At 42.5% G+C, this 25489-nt stretch overlaps 1 protein-coding gene across 3 annotated transcripts in view; it reads left to right on the top strand.

Annotated features, from left to right (window-relative positions):
- pak4 (p21 protein (Cdc42/Rac)-activated kinase 4) overlaps positions 1-25489 on the top strand; it is a 217973-nt gene that overhangs the window by 154458 nt on the left and 38026 nt on the right. For all 3 annotated transcript variants that reach the window (XM_072274454.1, XM_072274453.1, XM_072274452.1), the window contains one exon: positions 4517-4741. In XM_072274454.1, coding sequence (XP_072130555.1) covers positions 4538-4741 — 204 coding nt within the window. In that variant the 5' untranslated portion in view covers positions 4517-4537. The remainder of the gene's footprint in view (positions 1-4516; positions 4742-25489) is intronic.

Raw genomic sequence — 25489 nt, 5'->3', positions numbered from 1 at the left:
CTTGTGGCCCACTTGTGACTTAGAAACATAGAAAATAGGTGCAGGAGTAGGCCATTCGGCCCTTCGAGTCTGCACCACCATTTATTATGATCATGGCTGATCATCCAACTCAGAACCCTGCACCAGCCTTCCCTCCATACCCCCTGATCCCCGTAGCCACAAGGGCCATATCTAACTCCCTCTTAAATATAGCCAATGAACTGGCCTCAACTGTTTCCTGTGGCAGAGAATCCCACAGATTCACCACTCTCTGTGTGAAGAAGTTTTTCCTAATCTCGGTCCTAAAAGGCTTCCCCTTTATCCTCAAACTGTGACCCCTCGTTCTGGACTTCCCCAACATCGGGAACAATCTTCCTGCATCTAGCCTGTCCAATCCCTTTAGGATTTTATACGTTTCAATCAGATCCCCCCTCAATCTTCTAAATTCCAACGAGTACAAGCCCAGTTCATCCAGTCTTTCTTCATATGAAAGTCCTGCCATCCCAGGAATCAATCTGGTGAACCTTCTTTGTACTCCCTCTATGGCAAGGATGTCTTTCCTCAGATTAGGGGACCAAAACTGCACACAATACTCCAGGTGTGGTCTCACCAAGGCCTTGTACAACTGCAGTAGTACCTCCCTGCTCCTGCACTGGAATCCTCTCGCTATAAATGCCAGCATACCATTCGCCTTTTTCACCGCCTGCTGTACCTGCATGCCCACTTTCAATGACTGGTGTATAATGACACCCAGGTCTCGTTGCACCTCCCCTTTTCCTAATCGGCCACCATTCAGATAATAATCTGTTTTCCTATTTTTGCCACCAAGGTGGATAACTTCACATTTATCCACATTAAATTGCATCTGCCATGAATTTGCCCACTCACCTAACCTCTCCAAGTCGCCCTGCATCCTCTTAGCATCCTCCTCACAGCTAACACTGCCACCCAGCTTCGTGTCATCCGCAAACTTGGAGATGCTGCATTTAATTCCCTCATCCAAGTCATTAATATATATTGTAAACAACTGGGGTCCCAGCACTGAGCCTTGCAGTACCCCACTAGTCACTGCCTGCCATTCTGAAAAGGTCCCGTTTATTCCCACTCTGCTTGCTTAAGTTTTTTTTGGTTAACTGTACTAATCATTCTAATAGAAAAATAAATATGTATGTTTTAACTGGTTATAGGTGTAATTATATGTTGAATATGTTACAGGTGTATATGGGAAATAAAACCATTTCAAAGCTCTAAATAGGATACTTTATTAATAATGTGGGGTGGAAATACATCTCTATCAAAGGAGGTATAAGGTGTTCCTTCCCTATGCTAGCCTGCAGGTTGCCCTTGGGCAAGGTGTAACACCTGGTTAGCACCCTCTCTCCCCCCCCCCCCCCCCCCCCAGTCAGGGTCACGTAAAGCCATAGGAACAGGTGATGGATGGTTGTATGAGGAGCTAGTACATATCACAAGTGTGGGTTCTGCGACCACTGTTGCCAGGCAGACAATCTCTGCAGAGTATTGATTATTATTATGATTATGAGGACACAGTCCCCTTTTATTGTCATTTAGTAATGCATGCATTAAGAAATGATAAAAATGTTTTTCCAGAATGATATCACGAAAACACATGACAAACCCACTTAAAAACTAACAAAAACCACATAATTATAACATATAGTTACAACAATGCAAAGCAATACCATAATTTGATAAGAACAGACCATGGCACAGTAAAAGTCTGAGTCTCTTCATCTTCTCCTCCCTCCTAATGGCGGGGTCACCCGTCTTGTAAAGACATTGCCTAGAAGGAGGCAATGGCAAACCACTTCTGTTGGAAAATTTGCCAAGAATAATCATAGCCATGGATCGGGAAAGCAGTCGGATTAATGACAGGTGGAAGACTATGATTGCCCTGGTCATACAACACGGCACGTATTGATGATGACATATATAATACTGTTCTAACCAGCAACGAAAACGCACTAATACTGTTACTTTGGGTATTTAGTGAGATCTTACAACTGATACAAACTTGTGAGTTTTTGAACATCTGATTGCAATTTGGTTAAAGATAATCAAAGATTACCTCGTCATCAGGACAGTTAAGGGCTTTTGATAGCAGGTGAAGAGCTTGACTAAAACCACATTCAACTGGAAAAGAGTTAGGAAATCCAATTAGAAACAACTTTGCTTTCTCCCAGAGCTGTGGAAACTTATTTTGAATATCACTAGTCATCCAGAAATTTTGCTTGCTGCATTTATGTTTTGCTTGAGCAGTTAAATAACTCTGTGGGTCATTAAGTCATTCTTGGAATGTGGTATCAACATCCTTCATGTTCACCCCAAATGAATCCATCTCCCAATCTGGATTATGCATCTCCAGCAGGTCTCTGAACTGAAATCCCTTATCAGTGTGCAGTTGTTTCAAATGATCAAGATCATTGTCTTGCCTTTCGATTTTAAGAGTGCCAGTGATCGATTTAAGTGCCATGCCAGATCAGAAAGTTCGCGTACAGTTCAAATCGAGGTGGTGGGGTGCAGGCCCAGGGCTTAGCGAAATGATTGAACCCAATGTCTGAATGTTGATTTAGGCGCCAGTCCAAATTGGAAAGGTCAGGGTGTTGAAGCCGGAGGCAAGGGATAGGCCAGTTCAGCTCACTGCTCCATGACCTTTATTCAGCTCTGCAGTGAACTATGGGTGTCAGACTCTCTCTGTGGACTTCAGTTCAGAACACGATTTGCTTCTGTTTATTATTTGCATGATTTATTTCTTCCTCTCTACACATTGGGTGTTTGATGTCTTTTTTTGATGGGTTCTTTTGGGCTTCTTTGTTTTGTGGCTGCCTGTAAGGAGACAGATCTCAATGTTGTATAACGTATACCTATTTTTATAATAGATGTACTTCGAACTTTTGAAAGAAATTCGATAAACTCACAATGTCCAATATTACTACCGAAAAGTTTGAGTTTTCCAAGGAAAGTGGTCATATCCTCTTTGCATGATATGAGATTGCAGTTTCTTTTTCCCTTCTAAGTGTTTGTTTAATTAATTCAGCTTTTCAAATATATCTGACAGGTAAAATATGGCATATTTAGCAGTAATAATTTGTTCCGCAAGCTGCTTAGACAGGCTACAATGCTATCTCAAAGTTTAACAAAACAACAAAGGCAATTACCTTTTGATAACCATGGTGTGAACTGGTGATCTGTGCATGATCAAGCAGAAGAGATGACCCCTCCCACCCTCTCCCACAGACAGACAGACACACACACCTGTTTTGCTGCCTCATTTGCATCATTTAGTTTGTTTTCACACACCTTTCAGGATTTTAACTAAATTTCACAATTTCTTTTTTATTTATATACAGTTTACTGTTTAATAAAACAGTACATGTATCATGGCCCATCAAGAAACTCCTGTGGCTCCCAGTTTCTTGTTTTTTTACTTGTTGCCCCTGTGAGGTCTAGGGAGTAGGGTGTATATCCCAGGTTGGAAAACCACTGAACTAGAATATAAAAGCAAGGTTGTACTGCTGAGGTTTTATAAGGCACAGATCAGAACACTCAGAGCATTGTGGTCCTTATCTGGGTTTCTTATCTAAGAAAATATGTGCTAGCATTAGAAAGGATCCAGAGGAGGCTCCCAAGAATTATTTTAGGAAAGATTTGTTTTGTGGCTCCCTGTAAGAAGACGAATATCAAGATTGTATAATGTATACGCTTTGATAATAGGGGTACTTTGAAAGGATTAATGTATGAGAAGCATTTGATGTCTCTAGGCCTGTACTTGAGTTCAGAAGAATGAGGGGGGATCTCTTTGAAGCCTATCGAATATTGAAAGGCCTAGATGGAGCTGATGTTGAATGGATGTTTCCTACAGTGGGGGAGTCTAACACCTCTATAAAAGTCTAAGCCTCAGAGTACAAGGATGTCCCTTTAGAACAGAGATGAGGAGGAATTTCTTTAGCCAGAGGGTGGTGAATCTGTGGAATTCATTGCCACAGGTGGCTGTGGAGGCCAAGTCATTGGCTGTATTTAAAGTGGAGGTTGATAGGTTCTTGATTAATAAGGGCATCAGAGGTTACAGGGTGAATGCAGAAGAATGGGTTTGTGAAAGATATGAAATCAGTCATGATGGAATGGCGAAGCAGACTTGATAAGCCAATTCTGCTCCTATGTCTTTTGTTATAAGTGTTGCCGCGCTTCCAGCGCTGACATTGCTTGTGCACAATGTTCAGTAGAACAACACAGACCGAACACAAAACAAACCCCTTCTCACCCTTCACCCCCACCACCCTGTCCCCCAAATCAGGGATCACCAGCTCTTGACCCCTGGGCCTGCCGAACTAGCTCATCGAACTGTAGAGTACATTTCTTATAATGTAGACATTTATAATTGCCTTCGACTGGAGATTTTTATTGACTTTTGTATTATAGTTTCTCTGGACTCTGAAATTTCAGAAGGCTTCAGAGTGTTTTCTTTCCGCATGTTCTCTTGAAAAACAAAAGCTCACAATGTTTTTCTTCATCCTGCCAGGACCTTACATTCATCTCAAACATGTTCAGCAAGAAGAAGAAGCGGGTAGAGATCTCAGCACCTGTGAATTTCGAGCACCGTGTCCACACTGGCTTTGATCAGCAGGAACAGAAGTTTACTGGGCTTCCAAGGCAATGGCAGAGCCTCCTTGAGGACACGGCCAAACGGCCCAAGCCCCTGGTGGACCCATCGTACATCACACCCATTCAGCTTGCTCCGCGTAAGGTAAGTTTCTGTGATTGAGATTGTGGGGAAACCGCTTGTGTTACTGGGACTGGCCACGAAGAGAGGTTGGGCTGTTTCAGATTGATGTCAATGGGACCCTTCAGGTCTTGGCCCAAAATATCGACTGTTAACTCCTCTCCGTAGATGTTGCCTGACCTGCTGAGTTCCTCTAGCATCCACAACTTGAAATGTGGATATAAAGCTTTGTAATGACTTTCCAGAAGTCTGAACTGAAGAAGCTGGAATTAATACAATAGGCTGAATGGCCCCTCTTTTTGTTATAAAGCTTTGCAGGTTAATATAAAATAAAATTCATTCATTCTTAATTAAACTTTATGAAAGCAAGTCATTAGAAGCACTCTGCCTGGTGCTACGTTGAGCTACAGATGTTCATGGGTCTCAGGTCTCCATTGAACTAGCAGTTCTCATCCAGGCATTGGCTTTCAAGATTCAAATTTATTTATCACGAGTATATCAAAACTTAACCGGCCAGTGGTGTAGTAGCATCTGAACTGGACTTCAAGGCGAGTGGTCCTGGGTTCGAATCTGGCCGGCTCCTTACTCGCTTTCCATCCGTGCTAGGTTGAGTGTCATACTAGCAAGTTTGCCTAGTAGAAAAAACAGACTAAAAATGCTAAAAAAAAAAAAAAAAAAAAAAAAAAAAATGGCAATGCGCATAAAATGCTGGAGGAACTCAGCAGACCAGGCAGCATATATGGAAAAGAGTAAACATTTGACGTTTCGGGCCGAGACCCTTTTTAACTATTTTCTCTTTTCCATATATGCTCCCTGGCCTGCTGAGTTCCTCCAGCATTTTGTGTACATTGCTTTAGTTTCCAGTATCTGCTGATTGTTCCCTTGTTTGTGAAAGAAATAGCAAGGTTGCCACCTGATGCACCACAAGGCGTGGAAAGGAACAACGAAATCAAAACTTACAGTGAGAGCCACCATTGGCGTTAACAACCAATATATCCAAGGGTGTGCTGGGGGCAGCCTGCAAGTGGCCCCACACATTCTGGTGCCAGTGTGGCGTGCCCACAATGCTTGGCAGAGCAACACAGAACACAACAAGCAATAAAACAACCGCAGCAAAACAAGTCCTGTTCCTCCCACAGCCTCATTCCTCCTGCCATATTGGATTGAGTATTACAGTTGGCTTTACTTGTCTCTTACCTCTGCCTCTGATCAGCAGGCACCTTGAAACAAAGTGAATCACATCTGCCCAATGAGATGAGAGAAATTCTCGACATGCATTGACCTTGAGGGCAATTATTAATCAGAATCGGGTTTAATTTCACCAGCATGTGTTGTGAAATTTGTTGACTTTGCGGTAGCTGTGCAATGCACTACATAATAATAGAAAGGGAAAAAAACTGAATTAAAGTGCGCATGTGTGTATATGTATATGTTGTATGTGCATATGTGTGTATATGTTGCGCGTGTGTGTATGTATATGTCGTGTGTGTATATGTATATATGTTGTGCAAAAATAGAAATAAAGAAAGTAGTGAGGTAGTGTTCATGGGTTCACTGTCCATTCAGAAACCAGATGGCAGAGGAGATGAAGCTGTTCCTGAATCGTTGAGTGTGAGCGTGAAGCTTCTGTACCTCCTCCCTGATGGTGGCAATGAGAACAAGGCATGACCTGGGTGAAGGGTGTCCTTAATGATTTATGCCACCTTTTTGAGGCATCGCTCATTAAAGATGTCCTGGATACTACGGAGGCTAGTGCCCATGACGGAGCTGACTAAGTTTACAACTCTCTCTGGCTTATTTTGATCTTGTAGAGTAGCCCACTCCCCAGCCCCATACTAGGCGGTGATTCAGTCAGTCAGAATGCTCTCCACAGTACATCTGTAGAAATTTGTGAGTGCTTTGAAAAACAACTGAAGGCCAAATGTAATTATTGCACTGTCAGATTATATGGAGAATTCGGAAGCCGCCTGTGGTCCAGGGAAGTGTTGAAGCACTGTGTGTATCTTTATGTATTGCACTGTACTGCTGCCACAGAACAACAATTTTCACAACGTTGCTATAAACCTGATTCTGCTTTACTGACTATGCTAATAGATCTGGATATTTCCAATCTGCAGTAATCCCCTAACAAAGTTTCTGAGTTCACAATATTAAACTAGAGGGAAAATTTATTGTTCTTTTTTAATTTATTGAGATACAGCACAAATTTGGCAATTCAATATAATATAGATTATTTTTAGCACAGGGATCTCAAAATTCACCACTTGATACTTTGATAATGCCTTTTTTCCTTTACCCTAATTCTCTCTCATGGTTAAGATCTAATAGTTTAGTTGCATCATCTTCTGAAAAAACTTCTATTGTTTCCTCAAAGCTTGCACATTTCTAAATTATTTATTTTTTTATTTTATTATCTGTTAAAATTTTCATTTATTTGTTTGTTTATTTGAGATGCAGTGTGGAATAGGCCCTTCTTGGCCCTTCAAGCCACGCTGCCCAGCAACCCCCAATTTAATCCTAGCCTAGTCACAGGACAATTTGCAGTGATTAATTAACCTACCAACTGCTAGGCCCTTGGACTGTGAGAGGAGACTGAAGCACCTGGAGGAAAACCACGCGGTCGTGCGGGAGAACACGAACAAGATCCTAAAAACAAGATCTTTTACTGTCTCTTCCTTCAGTTAGTCCTGACGAAGGGTCTTAGCCGGAAACGTCGACTGTACCTCTTCCTGGAGATGCTGCCTGGCCTGCTGCGTTCACCAGCAACTTTGATGTGTGTAGGATGGAGGGAGTGTGTTGATGTTCTTGTTGCTGTTTGCACTGGGTTTTTTTGTGTGTGGGGAGGGGTTTGATATTTTGAACAATCTGGCCTCCATGGTTTAGAAGAATCTCTGAGTTGTATACCGTGTACGTACTTTGATAATACATGAACCTTGTTTCTTGAACATCTTGTTTGCCAATTAATTAGGAGCCTGATTTGGCATGTTTGAAACATAGTTATGGTTGCTACGGGTTCTTTACTGCTGAGAACTGATTTATTGGTGTTTCTGTTGGCATTCTATAGTTTGTGGGCATACACACTCTCTGTATAGTCCTCAAGTGTGTTTAGCTTCTGTTTTGGCAAGAGTCAAAAATCTTAAAAGTAGCTCAACTGTCCGGCTTCAGGGATAGACTGTCAAAGCAAAAACTGGCTACGGTGCTGGAAAAGTGAATTGTGAAATGAAAATGCTGATTGGGTCAGCCAGCACCAGTAGTGAGCAAAACAGATTGGTGACGTTTTGTTAGCTGTGCTACTTGCTCAGCAGGAAAATAAAACACGTATTTTATTAATTATCTATTCAACCGTGTGCTTGTGAACCTGGTTTTCCAATTAATTTAATTCTTTCTTTCTTTCTTTCCTAAGTTATTTTGTGTTATGTATACTACTGTGCTTTACACCATGGTCTGGAGAAAATTTGACAGTATACATGTATATAGTTAAATGACAATAAACTTAATTTGACATGAAGTTTCATCCACAGTAAAGTCATTTACTTCATAAGTTAACTCTGAAATCCATTGAAAAGTCTAGAGGAGGCAGATTAAACTTGGTTGTCACTCCCCCCCCCCCCCCCCAAACTATCTTGCCCTCTTTTAATTGGGCCATCTGATACTTGGGATTAGTGAAGTCCAAGTATACTGTAGAAGCTAAAGTCATGATTTTCAGAAGTTATTCATGAATGTTTTATTGACCTGTAGATTTAAAGTGTCTATGCTGAAACCAACCCTTCGATAACTTCTAATTCAAAATTATTCCTCAGTGTTCTAAGTTCAAAGTATATTTATTATCAAATCATGTATACATTATACAACTTTGAGATTCATCTCCTAACATGTAGCCACGAAACGAAGAAACCCAAAAGAACCTGTTTTTAAAAAAAAGACCATCAAACACCCCAATGTGCAGAGAAAAGAAAGAAAAAAATCATGCAAAACAGGCAAATAACATTCTGAACTGAAGTTCACAAAGAGAGCCCAAGACTTGTAGTTCAGCACAGAGCCAAGTAAACATCATGGAGCAGAGAGCTGAACCGGCCCCTGACATTTTCAATCGGCTCAGCGCCTAAAGCGCGTCCAAACCTCGGGTTCTATCGCTTCGATGCCTGGACGCCACCGCCTCTATTCAGCCTGTGACATGGCATGTAAGGAACAAACAAATACATAAAGGTTTTCCAAACAACCATTGTGCAAATTAAAAAAATAATACTGGGAACATGAGTTGTGGAGTCCTTGAAAGTGAGTTGAGTGCTGTGAAATCAGTTCAGAGTTGTGGTGAGTGAAGTTATCCACACTGGTTCAGGAGCCTGATGGTTGTGGGGTAATAACTGTTCCTGAACCTGGTGGTGTGGGACCTGAGGCTCATTGTGGTGAGTGAAGTTATCCACACTGGTTCAGGAGGCTGATGGTTGTGGGGTAGTAACTGTTCCTGAACCTGGTGGTGTGGGACCTGAGGCTGCTGTGGCTCCTATCCGATGGTAGTAGTGAGAAGACAGCATGGCCTGGATGGTGGGGGTTCTTCATGATGGATGCTGCTTTCTTGTGGCAGCACTCATAAGTATGCTTAGTGGCACAGAGGGATTTTCCTGCGATGGACTGGGCTGTGTCCTCTGCTTTCTGTAGCTTTGACTGTGTGTGGGCCTCCCTGTTTCTATTCCAGACAATGATAAAGTGCTCAATAAATGCTTCATGACTGCTGCATGTCAGCAACACTTGGATCTCAAGAAAGAATTTTAAAAATTGAAACAAGCTTGGTTGTGTCAATAAAAACGTCTGTCAAATGTGGCATACAAATGTAACATCGTCCGTATTCTTTGAATAAATATTTTTCACCTTTTTTTCCCCCCTCTAACCTTCCTTTATCATTCTTGGTACTTTAAGATGCTTTCTCTTAATCATCTGTTCCTTTATCTGTTTCATTTTAAGTGATAATTACTGGGTGTTAGAGTGTGAATCAGAGTTTGATATAATTTTTCTGATCTTTTTTCACTCGGAAGATGCTGTGTTTCCTCCTGAATGCTGAGTAAAAGCAGATTAATGTAGCCCATGGGGAGGAAAAAGCACTCATAAAAAGACACTACTGAATTATAAGGCATACAGAATTTTTTTTTAAAAAAATGTGCTTTTAAATAGGCCTCACTGCATCTGGTGTTAGCCAGTGCCTGGAACTGACTGGTACTGGGCAGCAGAGACATTCCGTCCAGTGGATTATGTGAAATTGCAGCTTGCTCATTTCAGATAACAACATTTTCTTTTCTAAATTGGCAAATGTATATTGGGATTTAAATCAATCAAGGTTATTTATTTTGCTTCAGTGCTACTTACCGCCTGTTACGCCTCTGGCATTCAGGGTAGCAGTGAAGGTCCTCCATCTCTGGTGGTGTTCAAAGTACATTTATTATCAAAGTATGTATATATTATAGAACCTCAAGATTCATCTCCTAACAGGCAGCTGTGAAGCAATGAAACCTTTTTGAAAAAAACATATGTATATTAAAAAAGGAAGACCATCGAATACCCAATGTGCAGAGAAAAAGAAAACCCGCAAGCAAATAGCATTCTGAACTAAAGTTTGCAGTTCGGTGTAGAGCTGAGTAAATCTCATGGAGCAACAATGAGAATGGGCCTGTCCCTCGTCTCGGGCCCTGACACCCTGACCTTTTCAATCTGGCCTGACACCTAAACTGACAACCAAACATCCGGTTCAATCACCTCGATACGGTCTGGGGACCTGGACCTTGCACCCCAATTCGGATGGTTTTAGGGGTTGTTGACTTTATGTTCATTGAACTACAGTTAGTTTGATTTTGCACAAAAATTGGAAAGAACTTTCGTTTAAATTATCACAAACATGAGAAAATCTGCAGATGCTAGAAATCTTCCGGTCACCACCCATTTCAATTCTATTTTCCATTCCCATTCTGACAAATCCATTCATGGCCTCCTTTACTGCCACAATGAGGCTGCACTCAGGTTGGAGGAACAACACCTTGTATCCCGACTGTGTAGCCTCCAACCTGATGATATGAACAGTGATTTTTCAAGCTTGCCCCCCCCCCACCCCTACACCATCCCCAATTCCCATCTTCCTTATCTCCTTACCTGACCAGCACCTCCTTGTGTGCCCCTCCCCTTTCTATTTCTTCCATGGTCTTCTGCCCTCTCCTATCAGATTCTCTCTTCTCCTGCCATTTACCTTTCACCAATCAACTTCACAGCTCTTTTCTTCACCCCCTTCCCAGTTTCACCTATCACCTGTCACCTTGTACTACTTTCTCCCCTTCCCCACCTTCTTATTCAGACTCCTCTTCCTTTCCAGTTGTGATGAAGGGTCTTGGCCTGAAGTGTTGGCTTTTTACTCTTTTCTGTAGATGCTGCCTGACCTGCTGAGCTCCTCCAGCATTTTGTGTGTGCTACTTTTAAATTATGTTTATTATGTCCATAGCCATGAATCAGATCAGGATCTGATAGCCTGTCAGGAGGGAAAAGCCATAATATGTTCATTAAGTAGGGTGAGAGCCAACAGCGCCTTTATTTCCTGCGGAGTATCAAGAAAGCTCACCTCTGTTCCAGGATACTAATGGACTTTAACCACTGTACCATTGAGAACATACTCACCAACTGCATTTCAGTGTGGTGTGGCAATTGTCCCGTATCGGCACCCAGTTGCCCACCATTGGGAACATCTACCATAAACACTGCCTGGGCAAGGTGAAAAGCATTATCAAGGATGCATCTCACCCTAACCGTGGTCTTTTTACTCTCCTCCCCTCCTGTAGGCGCTACAGGAGCCTCCGCTCCCACACAGAAAGAGCTTCTTCGCTGAGGCTGTGACCCTGCTGAACCTCACATCATAGCGCTAAGCAGTATTGCACCCATATTGTACTGTCTCAGTACTTTTATATTTGTGTGCTGTAGCACTTACTTTTTATTTGCAGTTATTTTGTAAATAACATTATTCTTTGTATTTCTGGTCAAATGCTAACTGCATTTCATTGGCTTTGTATCTGTACTCGGCACAATGACAATAAAGTTGAATCTAATCTAATGTCCCCTTCATAGATGCTGCCTGGCCCTCTAAGTTGCTCTAGCATTTTGTGTGTGTTGCTCTGCATTTCCAGTATCTACAGAACCTCTTGTGAAAAAGGATCTATTGTTTTCCCAGTGTATATGACGAGTAAACTCTTCTCGGTCTTTCAGCCGGGTGCAGATATTGATTTTAACTGATATTTTGATGACAAACTACCATCTTCATCAAGGATGATGACTGGGCATGCCTAGTCCAGTGGTATATATACCCTATCATCTGTCCCTCCTGATTGATTTGTCCTCAGCCAATCAGGTTTCCGCTGTCCCACCTTATTTATAATCGAATTACAATCGCGCCAGTGGCTTTTGGGATTACTTGGTGAAGGAAGCCAATGTAACAAAACTGGAGAAGAATTTTAACAAAGATGAAGTTCTCACTCTAATTAAAGATCTGGAACTATCAGGCTCTTGAACCAGAGGGGATAACTCCACTCAACTTCACTTGCCCCATCACTGAAGTGCTCACACAACCTATGGACTCATTTCCAAGGACTCCTGATCGTATGTCCTCGATACTTATTGCTTGATGATGGATGCTGCTTTCTTGTGGCAGAGCTCCTCGTAGATGTGCTCCATGGCCAAACCATGCCCAGATCCACGGCAGCAATTCTTATTGCCTCACTTCACAACTGTGGCTATTTACAGTTCTCCACTTACATTTCAAGAGGCTAATTTTTAAAAAATATTGATGGACTATTCACGCTTAAACCCATCTTTACCCAAACATTTGTTTTGCAGCCTGTGTAAGTCTGCCTGCAGTCTTAACTACAAGCTGGCTCACTGCCCAGGTTACACACTGAATGAAATATTGTACTGCTGTCCCTAGCCGTTGATTCACAGTGAATGAGTAAGCCCCATGGGACGACGCTGTCCTCCTTCCAATCTGATGATTGCATGGTGAATGCCATGTTTTTTCTATGTAAGTAGGAAGGCTTCCTGTATCACGGAAAGGGACCGCTAAGCATTTATAATTGAGGCATCAGGATTAATATTGACTGAGTTGTTCCAGAAAGTTCCATTTTTATTACGTGATGCAAACCTGGGCTTTCGGCCTCTCCTCTGCACACACATACATATTTATGCACATGCACGCGCACACCTAATGTAATTCACATTTTGTTTCTGTTGTTATGTTTTGCATTGTACTATTGCCTCAAAGGCAACAAATTTCATGGTAAGTGCTGGTGATATTAAATCTGATTCTGAAACACAATAGGACAGTGAAAAGCAGAGGAGATGCTGAAAGCCCAGTGTATGTATTATTATGTGTGTGTGTGTGTGTGTGTGTGTGTACACACACACACACCCTTCCTCCCATCTTCTTTTCTTTCCTCCAGTCCTGCCGAAGGGTCTCAGCCTGAAATGTCGACTTTACTCTTTTCCATAGATGCTGCCTGGCCTGCTGAATTCCTCCAGCATTTGTGTGTTTTGCTTGGATTTCCAGCCAGATTCTCTCTTGTTTTATATATATATATATATAAAATAGTTAAATTAGTAGTGCAAAAATAAAAATAATAAAAGTAGTGAGTTCGTGTTCATGGGCTCAATGTCTATTCAGAAATCTGATGGTGGAGGGGGAAAAAGCTGTTCCTGAGTCATTGAGTGTGTGCCTTCAGGCTTCTGTACCTCCTCCCTGATGGTAGCAGTGAGAAGAGAGCAGGTTCTGGGTGGTGGGGGGTCCTTAATAATGGATGCCACTTTTTTGAGGCATCGTCCCTTGAGAAGGTCTTGGAATCTATGCAGGCTTGTATCCACGCTGGGGCCGACTAAGTTTACAATCCTCTGCATCTGACTTCAATCCTGTGCAGTAGCGAATCCCCACCCCTCTGCCAGAAAGTGATGCAGCCAGTTAGAATGCACTCCATGGTATATCTGAAGAAATTTCAGGGGGGAATTGTCAGGGCGTATCGTGTAGCTTCTCAATTCCCTAGCCACAAGGGCCAGCAGGAATCTAGGAATCCTTAAAAATTTTCATGATATTCTCATTGGTGTCTTGTCATAATTTTGCAACCTTTCCAAGTCTCTGTTCAGATGTAAACCTCCCCCCAGCACCATACAAATAAACCTTTCTGCATCTCTTTTTTGTGACTAAGTTTTTTGTAACTCGAAGACCAAAATTGTTAACTGTTCAAAGTACATATACAACTCTGAGATTCATTTTCTTGCAGACCTACAGCACTGTGCAAAAGTATTGCAGTGTGCTGCCTCCAAAAAAACAACAGATTTCATGACACCTGATCTTGATTCTATTGTGGACTGAGAGTGGGAAAGGAGCAGGGAGAGGGGAATTCGTGGTTGGGGAGAGGGGACGGAGTGGGAAGCACCAGCAAGACATTCCATAATGATCAATAACACAATTGTTTGGAATCAGATGACCTTGCCTGGTGATTCAGGGCTGGGTGTGTCTTCACCTGGGCTACCCCCCTGCCCCCCAGCTCCTGGCACTCTTTCTCTGCCACCTGTCCCACATTCCTCCCATGGCACTCCACCCTCACCATTCCTAACCTCCTTTGCCTCTGCCAAATTCATAAACTTGCTCTCTGCTCCACATTGACAAATACAGTACTATGTAAAAGTGCTCGGCACTGTTTAATTTCTGATCCATAGGGTTCTTCCAGGAGTCAAGAATGGCGAGCAGTCTTAATTCCCAGATTTCAGTTCATTTTAAGAGTCCAAATGAGCATACAAATACTAAGCAAACTGAATGAACAGCTGAGAAACAGTGCTAAGAGGGGAATTCATGCTAAGAGGTTTAAGACAAAGGAATAATGAAGAAATGAAAGATGGTGCCTAAAAATCTGTCATATTCATAGACAAGGGAAATTCCTTAGAGAATAAACTAGTTTAAACAATTACATCACATGGTTTTTGCTAATATTTAGCAAATGAAAAATGGGACAGGTGATAAAACTTAGTTCAGCTGTGATATTGCTGTTTCAGATGAGTTTGTTTAAGAAGTACAAATCTTATAAAAAGTACTAATAAAAACAGTGCTATTTAACACTACTATTAAAAATAGTCCCGCCTTTTAATTCTATAAGAGAAGCTTGTAGTGGCTGGCGTGTATCCACTTACTTTTACCTTCTACCTTAACTGCTGAATTGTTAATTAAAGGTACTTGGTAAAGAGCTTCCCACCGAGCTCCCGGGGTTCCTTATGCAGTTTCTTAACCAGAACCCACTCACCAGGAAGCAAGGTGTGTCTTCCTGATGAACCACTCCAAGCAGCGTAAACCTGCTGAGAAGCAGACTGAAAAGCTTGTGTTACTTTTGCACAATAATCAACTAAACTATCTGTCATAACATGTACATCAGCCCCTCTCAGATTGAAGCTCACAGTAGTGACTTAGGTCGCCCCATCACCACAGATGGACTTAATTTTGTTTTCTTGCTTTGGATTGCCCTGATGCTGTATACATCTAAAGGAAGAGCTGTAGTCTATGGTATGCCTTCCTCGTGATACTTAGTCATTGTTTGATGATGCAATTCAGTCTTTTAACATGTCCTGATGACTCTGAATGACGTGGGCAACAAAAAATACCATTCAATGTTCATCAGTCAGCATAATTCTTGACAAAGACTTGGTTGGAGTCACTGTGTCTTGGCAATCGCCATCCAGGAATATAGTCCTTAATCAGTGTTTTGGCTGTCTGTGGTAGTAGCTTTTCTTGCTAGGATGGCTTCCACCCATCTTGATAATTTGCCCACTAATAATAATACATCTGAATATCCTTGACACTTCAGTAAAGTAATGCAGTCCACTTGTAGATGTAAAATGTACCAGATGGGGCAGGAGTACTTAGTTGAGGTAGCTTCTCCATTGAGGTAGATTTGTTTTCTGGCATGTCATACATCTTGCAACTGTTTGTCGAGCTTACATCCTGAACTTTGGATTCCACCAACATTGAGAGAATCCTGTCAACCATCTTTTCACTCCAATGTGTATCTGCTGTGCCAGGTGAGGAGGCAGCTCAGTGGGGGCTGCCAGCCTGTGACTAGTGCCATATCTCCATGATTCATTGTCATTTAATAACCACCCCCCCCCCCATTTTCCATCCAGTGCCACTTTTCTTCATTGTGATCTTGCATTTCTTGAATATCCCGCATGTGACACAGTTTCAGTTATTGTGCTTTCTTCCATTTTTTCAATTTTCTTTATATTCCTTCTCTTGCAACCCTTTTTGCAGTTTTGTCTGCAAATGCATTTCCTTGGCTTTCCATTGTGGTCATTTTTAGTGACCTTTACATTTCAATGCTGCAACTTCTGATAGTAGTTGCAAGTTCTTGTACTAGTTCGCCATTCTTGATTGGAGTTCTCACAGCTGTAAGAAATCCTTTCTTCTCCAGAAGTTTCCAAAATCATGAACGACTCCAAAAGCATTGAGAATATGTGTAGATATTAGCTTATCTTCCTTTAATTCCTCTCTCAATGTTTTACTAATTAGCTTCAGAATCTGAATCAGATTTAGTATCTCCAGCATATGTCATGAAACTTGTTAACTTTGTAGCAGCAATGCAATACATGATAAATGAACAAAAGGCTGAATTATAGTAAGTATATTTGTATATTAAATAGTTAAAATAGTGCAAAAAATGGTAAGGTTGTGTTCATAGGTTCAATGTCCATTTAGAAGTTGGATGACAGAAGGGGAAGAAGCTGTTCCTGAATCATTGATGTGTGCCTTCAGGCTTCTGTACCTCCTCCCTGATGGTAGCAGTGAGAAGAGGGCATGTCCTGGGTGATGAGGAGGGTCGTTAATGATGGAGCCGCCTTTCTGAGGCATCACTCCTTGAAGATGTCCTGGATACTACGGTGGCTGGTACCCATGACGGATCTGATTAATTTTAACATGCTCTGCCGTTTTCTTTGACCCTGTCCCCCACCTTCCCCCATACCAGGCGGTGATGCAGCTAGTCAGATTGTTCTCCACGATACATCTGTAGAAGTTTTCAAGCATTTTGGATGGTAAACCAAATCTTCAACTTCCTTTGCCCAAGGTCAGTGATGTCAGTCAGAACCTTATCAGCTGAACTGACACTGAGCGGCTCAGAGAGTGAGATTCTGTTACAGTGGGATCATCCAGTTTAAAAGATCCATCTCCTTCCTGTTCATTGAATCTTGAGTCCAATTAAGACAATTGTGACACCGCTTGGTGATGCACTTGCAGTGCTCTCCATAATCCAATTTATTCTTCACTTACGTTGCTTGTTGGCACACTGACCTTTGCCAGAACACCCGGAACTTGCTTTCTTATTTCTGGGTGTCTTCCTCCTGCTTTTTGGCTCGTGAGGAACATAGTCATGTGGAGAACGGGGTTTAAAAAAAAAAAGAGGAGCTACTATCCTATTTAAACCTGTCTTTAATGATTGCAAGATCCTGCTCTACATTAAGAACTTAAAGTAGTGTGGGACTACATCATCAGTGAGTTGCTCACTGGCAGAGAAATTGAAGAAGCTGCACAACGTGCCGCTGCCTCAGTTGATGGAAGCGTACAGTTTAATTGTGAGTGGTCACCATGGTTGTTTTTCTTGTAATTGCAAGGCCCTTTTGAACATTTTAAATCTGGTGTGCCACAAGTTCGATATGCTGATTTATTGGCTGAGAGCAGGGGCGGATGGCAGGGGAGCTGCGTGGACTCGGCCGTAACAAGAATTAGGCCTCAAGCCGTGGGGTCACCTGCTTTACAGCCAACGGGAGAGAAATGTCTAAGCCAGTGCGTTGCACTGGGGCGGCATGGCACAGCATCCAGGCTGGAGTCAGGGCTACCCCCACTGTGTGTGTTCGGGTGAAGACTAGCTCTTTTGTAGTCGACTGCAGATCTTGGTGACACTCAAAGGAGTCTGCCTCGAGCTGTGTGGTCACCTGTTTTACAGCCGCTGGGAGAGAGGTGTCGCAGTTGGGACTATCCCCACAGTAATTGCTCAACTGAAGACGAGCTCTTTTGTGGTCAACTGAAGATTTCAATACCCTCAGGGTCTGGACTATATACATGTATATTTGTGTGGTATTTTTATTGATGTTCTATATAGGCTTGTTATATATGTGAGGACCTCAAGCCATGGTATTGCCTGGGGATGAGGAAGGCTTTGGGGCTGGTGCGCCCCACTGGGGGGTTGGGGGTACATTGTAGTCCACTGTAGTTTTGGATGGGCCTGGGACCTGGGAGTCTGACTACTGACAAACTTGCAGTCTTCGTGCTCTGGCATGTGATTTCATATTGTGGATTTTGGATTTGGTTGCCCAGGATCACCTCTCTAAATATGTGTGGATGCTGTAAATATGCAGCCTGTTTTCCTTGTCCTCTTTCCGTCACAAGCAACACACAACGCAAAGGCTGGGCTCATTTTTGTGTTGCTTCCCCGACACCCCTAGACTGAAGCCAACAGGGGATCGTAACACTGATTTGATATGGGCTTGTGGTCAGGTCTGTGCAGACTGGGCCTCAAGCTGCGGTGTCGCCTTTGGGGAGGGGGGTTCAGGCTGGAGGAGGCGGGCTCTATTGTGGTCGACTGTACAGTGATGGCGTGGGTTTTTGACTCTATTGTGTTATTGTGATACTATTTGTGCTTGCTGTCTTATGTGCTGCATGTGACTGTTGGAACTGTTTTGTACCTTGACCCCATAGTAACACTTTCATTTGGCTGTATTCATGCTCATTCAAGTATGGCTGAATGACAATTAAACTTGAATTGAACCTGACAGTATTAGACTACTATCAATCATGTGTACTGAAGGAGGTTCAGTTTTTGGGCTTCTTGATCATGAAAGGAACCCATTCTAACATTGGAGTTTTGAGGCAATTGGCTAAGCAGATAGAAGATCTTCTCCTAGGGTTGCTGTCCTTGTTCCAGCAGCTATTGCTGCTATTCAGTCTCCATTTCAGCTCTGCGGTTTTGTTTTCCAATTAAATTGTTTTGCAACTTGGCTTTTGTCTGCATCCTTCAGTTTTTGTAATGGATCATGCAGACGCTTACTTGTGGAAGCAGCCTTAACTCCAGCAGCAATCCCTTCCAATGTTCAATTCTTCACGTTTTTCAGAAGCATCTGTTCCTGTAACACATCAAGCAAACACTTTCTTGTGGCAGCAGCCTTAACTCTAGCAGCAGTCCTTTTCGTTCTATGGTTCAATTTTTTGTGCTCCAAGATTGGTAGCTCTGCTTGCATGTGAGTTATTTTTATTGGTCCTTTCTAATAAATCCCTCTCTTCATTAATGATAGTCATTAAGGCAGTCACGCTACTCTTCTTGGGCATTGGTATAATTGTTGCCCTTTTGAAGCAGATGGGAACTTCCAGCTGTAGCAGTGAGAGATTGAAAATGTCATTGATTACCCCTGCCAGTTAGTTGGCACAGATTTTCAGAGCCTTACTGAGTGCCCCATCGGTGTCTTCCACCTTCCCAAGGGTTCACCCTCCTTGAAGACAGCCTGACTTCGCTCTCTGAGACAAGGGTCATTGGGTGCTGCAGGATCCTCACAGCTTTAGTTTTATTCTTCCTTTCACAATGGGCATGAAAGGTGTTGAGTCCATCTGGTAGTGAGGCATTCACCATGTGGGGTTTTGCTTTGTAGGAAGTAATGATCTGCAAACCCTGCCAGACTTGACGTACATTCATTGTTGCCTCCAACCTTGCTCAGAGTTGTTTCTTAGCTCTTGAAATAGCCCTCCACAAGTCATACCCGGTTTTCTGGTACAGACCTAGGTCGCCAGACTTAAATCTCACAGATCTAGCGTTCAGCAGGCAACGAACTTCCTGGTTCTTCTACATTGTTTGACTTGGGAATGTACAGTAAGTTTTCGTAGTAGCTAAAATTTGAATGCCATCATATGGTAGCAATTTGTATATATTTTTAATTCATTGGAGTTCAGCCCAAGTCTTTAAGCTTTCTTTTTTAGGATGTGACCACTTGTCAATTTTTTTTCTGGGTATGGTGGTTGATGACAAACCTATTTCCTTTCCTACTCTCCATCACCAGTCTGGTGGGTTGTCACTCTCTTAGTTTTTATTGGGTCCGGTGTTTGAACAGTTTAAACGCCAGCACAGAAAGGCAGGGTGGCAGGACTAGAAGCAAGGTTTGGGCCGATTTCGCTCACTCTCCTGCAATGTTCTTCCTTTCTCCACATCATTGAGGCTGTGAGACTGCCCTGGCTGCTGTGCTTTGTGTCTGCAAGCTTCACTGTGATTTTTTTTTCCTGCTGTGATCACCTGAGACCGAGGCTTTGGGCCTACTCTGGCTGCTCTGGGAATTTGGATCCAATGACTCGATTTGGTTCAGAACGCTGTTCCTCGCTCCTATTTGCCTAATTGTGATTTTCCTCTTTCTCTGCGCTTTGGGTGTTAGTCTGCCTTTTTTAAGTTGGGTCTTTCGTGTTGCTTGCTTTGTGGCTGCCTGTTAGCAAACAAATCTCAATGTTGTATAATTTATACATTGATAATAAATGTACTTAATGAACCCTCAACACAGGGGCCCCCCAGGGATGTGTAGTAAGCCCGCCCCTTTACTCACTGTATACCCATGACTGTGTCGTCACCTATAGCTCAAATCTGCTAATTAAATTTGCAGATGATACTAAATTGATGGCTTTATCTCAAATAGTAATGAGGCAGCCTACAGAGAAGAAGTCATTAGATTAGATTAGATTACATTCAACTTTATTGTTATTGTGCCGAGTGCAGATACAAAGCCAATGAAATGCAGTTAGCATTTAACCAGGAATACAAAGAATAGTGTTATTGACAAAATAACTGTGAATAAAAAGTAAGTGCTACAGCACACAAATATATAAGTACTGAGACAGTACAAACTGGGTGCAATACTGCTTAGGGCTGTGATGTGAGGTTCAGCAGGGTCACAGCCTCAGGGAAGAAGCTCTTCCTGTGCTTGCTGGTTTGGGAGCGGAAGCTTTGTGGTCCAATACGGGACAATTGCCATACCACACTGAGATGCAGTTGGTGAGTATGCTCTCAACGGTACAGCGGTTAAAGTCTGTCAGTATCCTGGGACAGAGATGAGCTTTCTTGATGCTCCACAGGAAATAAAGGCGCTGTTGTGCCTTTTTGATCAGGATGGAGGAGTTCAGGGACGAGGTGAGATCCTCGGAAATGTGGACACCAAGGAATTTGAAGCTTGATACACGCTCCACTACAGCTCCGTTGATGTAGATGGGGTTGTGAGTGTGCCTCCTAGCGTGCCTTAAGTCCACAATGATCTCCTTGGTCTTAAGGGCCAGGTTGTTGTCAGCACACCACGCGGCCAGGTGCTGGACCTCGTCCCTGTAGTCCGTCTCATCATCCCCTCTGATCAGGCCAACCACCGTGGTGTCGTCTGCAAACTTGATTATGGAGTTAGAACCAGGTACAGGAACGCAGTCATAGGTGAAAAGGGAGTACAGAAGAGGGCTCAGCACACAGCCTTGAGGCATGCCGGTGTTCAGGGTGAGAGTGTAGGAGGAGAGGTTGTCTAACTTAATTGATTGGGGTCTCTTAGTTACCCTGACATACTGATGTCAAGAAAACAACCTCTCCCTCAATGTCGCAGAAATAAAGGAGCTGTTTGTGGACTACAGGAGGAATGGAAACAGGCTCACCCCTATTGACAATAATGGATCTGGGGTTGAGAGGATGAACAGCTTTAAGTTCCTCGGTATACGCTTCACCAAGGACCTCACTTGGTATGTACATACCGGGTGTGTGGTGAAAAAAGCACAACAGCACCTCTTTCACCTCAGACTGTTGAAGAAGTTTGGCCTGATCCTAAGGACTTTCTACAGGCACATAATTGAGAGCATCCTGACTGGCTGCATCATTGCCTGGTATAGGAACCGTACCTCCCTCAATTGCAGGACTCCGCAGAGAGTGGTGCGGACAGCCCAGTGCATCTGTGGATGTGAACTTCCCACTATTCAGGACATTTACAATGACAAGTGCATAAAAAGGGTCGAAGGGGACCCAAGTCACCCCAACCATGAACTGTTTCAGTTGCTACCATCTGGGAAACGGTATCGCAGTATTAAAGCCAGGACCAACAGGCTCCGGGACAGCTTCTTCTACCAGGCCATCAGACTGATTAATTCATGCTGACACAATTGTATTTCTAAGCTGTATTGACTGTTCTGTATATCTTACTGTACATACTATTTATTGCAAATTACTATAATTTGCACATTCAGACAGATACATAAAGTAAAGATTTTTACTCCTTATGTATGTGAAGGATGTAAGAAATAGTCAATTCAATTCAATGCAATTTGGTGCATGTCTTGCCATGGCTGCCAGACCAATTACAGGTGTCACCCGCTTTCCGAACGTCCGCTTTCCGAAACCTCACTGTTATGAAAGACCTACATTAGCACCCTGTTTTCGCTTTCAGAAGGTGTTTTTACTGTTATGAAGAAAGGCAGCGCGCGATGTAAGGAGATGTAAGCAGCCGCTCTCCCCCGGATTCAGAACGGCGTGGCTTAAACACGTTGCATTGAGCAGCCGTTAGCAAGATGTGATCTAAGGTGTCGGAAAAGCCTGAAAGAGCTCGTAAGGGTGTTACACAGTGTAAAACTAGACATAATTAAGCGTTTCAATCGTGGTGAACGAAGCAAGGACAAAGTGAGTTTGGCTTGTGGAAGCTGACGAAGATGATGTTGAAGAGGTTTTGGCATCTCATGACCAAGATCTGATAGATGAAGAGCTGATGCAATTGGAAGAGGAAAGAATAACGATCGAAACCGAATGCAGTAGCGAAAGTGAAGCAACTGCGTGAGATTTTTGCTGCAATGATAAAGTACGACTTTAATTTTGAAAGAGTACGTAGGTTTAGGGGATATTTGCAGGATGGTTTGAGTCCTTACAAAGAACTGTGTGATAGAAAAATGCGTGAGGCTCAGCAGTCAAGCAAGCCTTGCACATCAGCCACAGCAGACGACGAACCTCGACCTTCGACATCGAGGCGGGCAGTCATAGGAGAAGATGAGCTGCCTGCCCTGATCGACGATGAGATGACACCCCCATGTCCCACCACCCCAACCTCCGGGCCCCAGACAGATACTGTACCGATTCACGGAGAATGCAGCGGTAGCTGAGAGGCACACAGCACATCTTTAAGAAAAAAGCCGAAATAAACACGCTAATTAATTATGTGCTGCCTAGCACGTAATTTTCGGCCCAGATCAGAGGTGATTTAATCGGCAATCATCTCTGATCTGCGCCGACATTTACGTGCCGGGCGGCACCTAATTAATTAGCGTGTTTATTTCGGCTTTTTTCTTAAAGATGTGCTGCGTGCCTCCCGGCTGCTGCTGCGTTCTTCGTGGCAATGTATCAGGTCGGCGGCCCGGAGGGTGGAGGCCACTGCGCTACCTCAGTGTGCTCGGTGCTGTCCCGATTCTGGTAAGTGATACTACACTGTACATACATTATTTCTACTTTATATAGGCTGGGTATTTTTACGTATTATTTGGTAGATTTGGCAGCTTCATAGTTTAAAGGTTACTGGAGAGCGCGTTTATGCCAACAGCGCTTGTGTGAGATTTTCTGCCGAGATTTTCGCTACGGAGATCTGTGCAAGCAATCGTTGTAGAGAAGTATTTCTACTTTATATAGGCTGTGTATTTATCATATCATTCCTGCTTTTACTATATGTTACTGTTATTTTAGGTTTTATGTGTTATTTGGCATGATTTGGTAGGTTATTTTTTGGGTCTGCAAATGCTCACAAATTTTTCCTATATAAATAAATGGTAATTGCTTCTTCGCTTTACGGCATTCTGGCTTACGAACCGTTCCATAGGAACGCTCTACCTTCGGATGGCTGGGAAACCTGTACCTCGTTGCTGTCATCATCACTTTGCAGTCCCATGGAGAGCCAAAAGTGTCACTGTTTGTGGGGGACTAGGCAGTGTTGGCTGCCTTTCAACATGATTGACATCACCGTTAATACCGCCCTCCGAAGGTCCCCCCAATGCCACACAGATCTGCATGCTGCCTTTTAACCCATTCCAGCAATACAGAAATCTGTTTGTTTTCTGCTGATTTGTTATCTTCTTCATACTGCTCCTTTAGTTTATAATATGTTTTGTCTAAATCAGCACACTTGTGCTTCAAAATATATATCTGCTCTTATAGTTTGAGTTAAAGTGGCCAGCATACAAGCTGTCTTTTTAGGTCTTGATCACACCTTTTTTTGACTTATCACTTCAACATCACTTGTAAGCCAGTCCTCGCTAGACTTGCATCGATAGCACATTCCTTCCACATTTCTTTCCAACGGTATCAAGTTTATATACATCTCATTCAATTTTTCCTCTTACAGCTTTGGCTATTGTATTAATTTCCATCTTAACGAAAACTCTTCACTTTTAGACTTCAGAAGTCACACAAAGCTCATTACGCCATTGTGACTATAATATCAGGTTACAACCCAAACATACATCCATCCAATATCTTAAAATTTTTGTCAACCTCTTGTTGCCCCACACAGGTTGTACCAGGACAGAAAACTCTGCCACAACTAAAATACAGACTCTGCTCACTCTTAAACTTCCTTTGAACAATGTACTTGAAGATATTTATTCTCCGACAATTAAGGAACAGAGGAATGTTTTGCCTCCCAGCTGCATGCTTAAAACTTTTGACTTCCTTTGTCTGTTTCTTTTCCCTAAATTAATTGTTCCATGTACAGGGGCCAAATTGTTGGATCTCTGTTTAATTTCTGATCCTTTGGGTTCTTCCAGGAGTCCAGAATGGCAAGCAGTGTTATTCCAAGATTTCAGTTTATTTTAGAGTACAAACAAGCATACAAATACTAAGCAAACCAAATAAAGGTCTGAAAAATTATGTTAAAAGAGTAAGGTATTTAAGGGAAAGGAATAAAGAAGAAATAAAAAAAAATGGCACTCTTGAAAAATCTATCACTTTTATAGAAAAAAATTCCTTGGATAGTGATGAATTAATAGTCTACATAATTAAAACAGTTACATCACGTAGTTAATGAAAAACGAGAAAAGTTAAATAAACTTTAGTTTAACTGTTATGCCTCTGTTTTACATGATTTTGTTTAAAAATACAAATCTTCAATGGTTCTATTTAACATCAGAGAATGTATACAATCTACAACCTGCAATTCTTGCTCTTTGTAGACATCCACAGAAGGATATTTAAAGAATGAATGACAGTAAAAATGTTAGAACCCCAAAACCCCACTCACCCTCCCCCACACACACAAGCAGCAGCAAAGCATCGACTCTCCCCCTTAAGTCTATATATATATAAAAATGCATAAGACCTTTGCACAGGCCTATACTTGATAGAAATAGTAATAAATAATAAATATCAGGAACATGAGATGAAGAGTCCTTAAGACTCTTCTTCTGGTGATGAATCAGCATATAGGAGGGAGATTGAAAATCTGGCTGAGTGGTGCCATAGCAACCTGTTACTCAATATTGGTAAGACAAAGGAGCTGATTGTTGACTTCAGGAGGAGGAAACCAGAGGTCCATTCAGAAGATCAGAGCCAGGAACTTTAAATTCCTCGGTGTATTTCAGAGGACCTGTCCTGGGCCCTACACATATGTGCAATTATGATGAAAGCACAATAGCACCTCCTTCTTTAGGAGTTTGCGTAAATTTACCATGACATCTAAAGCTTTGACAAACTT

The sequence above is a fragment of the Mobula birostris genome, chromosome 12 (assembly GCF_030028105.1).
Source record: "Mobula birostris isolate sMobBir1 chromosome 12, sMobBir1.hap1, whole genome shotgun sequence".
Classification (NCBI taxonomy): Eukaryota; Metazoa; Chordata; class Chondrichthyes; order Myliobatiformes; family Myliobatidae; genus Mobula; species Mobula birostris.
Note: the sequence above shows the minus strand (reverse complement) of the source record. Positions and strands in the feature narration are given on the sequence as shown.